At 37.1% G+C, this 3,364-nt stretch overlaps 1 protein-coding gene across 1 annotated transcript in view; it reads right to left on the reverse strand.

The window, feature by feature from the left end:
- Positions 1–242: 242 nt before the first annotated feature.
- The window catches only part of LOC116096998 (zinc finger protein 431-like), a 5,648-nt gene continuing 2,526 nt past the window's right edge, over positions 243–3,364 (reverse strand). The window contains exon 3 of the mRNA XM_031379414.1: positions 243–3,125. Within this exon, the coding sequence (XP_031235274.1) occupies positions 1,910–3,125 (1,216 nt within the window). The 3' untranslated portion in view covers positions 243–1,909. The remainder of the gene's footprint in view (positions 3,126–3,364) is intronic.

The following is a 3,364-nucleotide window of genomic DNA, read 5'->3' on the forward strand; positions in this document are numbered from 1 at the left end:
AAACATGGTGAAAAGAGGAAGCTGGAGAGAGGTCTTCCTTCTTCCAGAGGTCCCGAGATCAATTCCCAGGAATCATATGGTGGCTCGCAACCACATGTAATGGGATCTGATGCTCTCTTCTGATGTGCATTCATAAATAAATTTTAAAAATGTTAAAAAAAAATTGGGGGGACTGGAGAGATGGCTCAGGGGTTAAGAGCACTGACTGTTCTTCCAATGGTCCTGAGTTCAAATCCCAGCAACCACATGGTGGCTCACAACCATCTGGTGTGTCTGAAGACAGCTACAATGTACTTACATATAATAAATAAAATCTGTTTTAAAAATTTTTTTAAAGAGGAAGCTAGGAACATAGCACAATGCACTCAGGCTGGGGGATTGCTATTTCCTAAGATCACTTGTGAGGTGAAGGTCACAAGGCTGAGTTACACAGCCAGCTTGAATTTCATAATCACATCATGGTGCTATATTATTTCACAGCTTTAAATGAACCACTGAGGTTCAAGGTTCAGGAAAGAGGTCTGAGTCATTTACTAAAATTACACGGCCTAAATGAAGCCATCTCTGATGTTTTGCAAGAATTGACTTCAGCTGTAAATATAATAGTATCAGACTGAGGAGTCAGAAAAATGCTAACTGTAATTTTTGGCTTTTGAACATGCTAATTCAGAGTGCAAAATGTCAATTAGACCTTTACAGGCAAGATCAGCACCAACAGAGGAATGGCTTAGCAAAACGGGTGATACTGGATCTCAAATTTATGATGCTACTCTGATAGAAGTAATTTCTCAAAGTAGTGATTTTATCAAAATGCCAAATGTTCTCATCGTGGTAAGCCTGGACATTTGACATGGGATTGTAAGCCAGGCATTCCAAGAATGGTTTTTCCAGAGATAATCCAAAAGGAAAGACACCAGCCTTCTGGAGTACACAGGAGGTGTGGCAAAGGTCAGCACTGGACGAGTGAATGCAGATCAACAAGGGATAGGCAAAGTAAAGCTTTGCCTTCGGAAACACCCTCTGGGGCCTACCATAGGCCTCCAGAATCAAATTCAGTTCAATTATATCCTGTTAGTCTCAAAGAAACTCACCCACACAGCAATGATCTAATGCCGCTTGTTAAAAACAACACTAGCCTGCATGTGATCAAAGACAGAACAGCTTCTGTAGATAAAAGAACAAATTCAGGAGACATTAGAAAACAAGTATTTTCACCAACTGCTAGCAATGATGAAAGACAAAAGCTGAAAATACAAACAAATGGCACTGAAATTGACGGTTTAGTACACACAGCATATGTAGCAATAATTTCACCGAAATCTTGGCATCTAGATTTGCCCCTGCAGGAGGTAAATATTCTCTACAAAATTCTAAAAAAATAGAAAAAGGGAGCACTACCCAATTCATTCTATGAAGCCATAGTTACCCTGATAGCCAAAGCGCACAAAGGCTCAATGAAAAACAAGTATTATAGATCAATTTCCCACATGAGCACAGATGTAAAAATAATACTTGCAAATTCGAAAAGACCAAAAGTATCACATATGATGTTTAAGTTGGCTTCATCCCAGTGATGTAGAGATGCAAAAATAAGTGGGAAAAAAAATGCAACCAAAATGGTGAGTTTTTTTCTCTAGAATAAATAATGTTGTGTAACTGAATGTGTTGGCTAAAGATTGTACCAAATCCCTTATAGTCATACACTCCTTTCAGTAGGAGTTTTTTCAGAACCTCAAAGACTACCTTTAACAGATTGATTGCACACTGAAGATTTTCCTCTTGTATAAAGATTCAATGAAGCTCAAAACTTCACCACACTCACTCCACCTGTCGGCTTTCTCTGTAGGCTGGCTTTTCTCATGATTTCTAATGCTACTACTATATGCAAAGGCTTGACTATATTGTTTGCTTACTCAAAATGTTTCTCTCCAGTATGTGTTCTTTTATGTATTCTGAGATAGCTGTTTTGTGAAAAGGCTGATCCACACTGATTACATTCATAGGGTTTCTCTCCGGTATGCGTTCTTTTATGTCTTCGAAGGTGACTATTATCTGCAAAGGCTTTACCACATTGATTACATATATAGGGTTTCTCTCCAGTATGTGTCCTTTTGTGTATTTGGAGACTATGTGATTGTGAAAAGACTTTATCACATTGATTACATTTGTAAGGTTTCTCTTCAGTATGAATTCGTTCATGACATTGAAGATGATAGTAACGTGCAAAGGCTTTACCACACTGATTACATTCATAAGTTTTCTCACCAGTATGTGCTCTTTTATGTATTTTGAGATTAATGTTTTGTAAAAAGGCTTTATTACATTGATTACATTCATAGGGTTTCTCTCCAGTATGTGTCCTTTTATGTATTCGGAGATTACTATGTTGTGCAAAGGCTTTATCACACTGATTACATTTGTAGGGCTTCTCTCCAGTATGTATTCTTCTATGTATTCGAAGTTGACTTTGATCTGCAAACGCTTTACCACACTGATTGCATTCATAGGGTTTCTCTCCAGTATGTGTTCTTTTATGTATTATGAGATGACCATTTTGTGCAAAGGCTTTATCACATTGGTTACATTTGTAGGGTTTCTCTCCAGTATGTGCTCGTTTATGTATTCTAAGATTAATGTTTTGTAAAAAAGCTTTATCACATTGATTACATTTGTAGGGCTTCTCTCCAGTATGTGCTCTTTTATGTATTCGAAGTTGACTTTGATCTGTAAATGCTTTACCACATTGATTGCATTCATAAGGTTTCTCTCCGGTATGTGTTCTTTTATGTATTATGAGATGACCATTTTGTGAAAAGGCTTTACCACACTGATTACATTTGTAGGGTTTCTCCCCAGTATGTGTTCTTTTATGTCTTCGAAGTTGACTATGGTATGTAAATGCTTTACCACACTGATTACATTCATAAGGTTTCTCTCCAATATCTATTCTTTTATATATTTGGAGACTACTATGATATGTAAAGTCTTCACCATATTGAATAACGTCATAGGGTTTCTCTCCAGTATGAATTTTTTCATGCCATTGAGGATGATGGTGATATGCAAAGGCTTTACCACCTTTAGTACATTCATAAGGTTCTTCTCCGGTGTGACTTCTTTCATACCTGCAAAGATAATTGGCACATGAGAAACCTTTGCCACATTCATTACATGATTTATCAATATGACTTATTTTTTTACAATGTGGTCTAATATATGGAGGAATCAGATCTTAAGGTTTTATCACTTTGTTTATAATCATGCTATTCCCCACCTTAGAGGATCTCTTGAAGATGCCAGTGAGTGTAAGAACACGTATTACATGGCTCCTATTTATAGGATCTCTTGAAGATGCCAGTGAGTG

Source organism: Mastomys coucha, unplaced genomic scaffold (genome assembly GCF_008632895.1).
Source record: "Mastomys coucha isolate ucsf_1 unplaced genomic scaffold, UCSF_Mcou_1 pScaffold18, whole genome shotgun sequence".
NCBI classification, from domain to species: domain Eukaryota; kingdom Metazoa; phylum Chordata; class Mammalia; order Rodentia; family Muridae; genus Mastomys; species Mastomys coucha.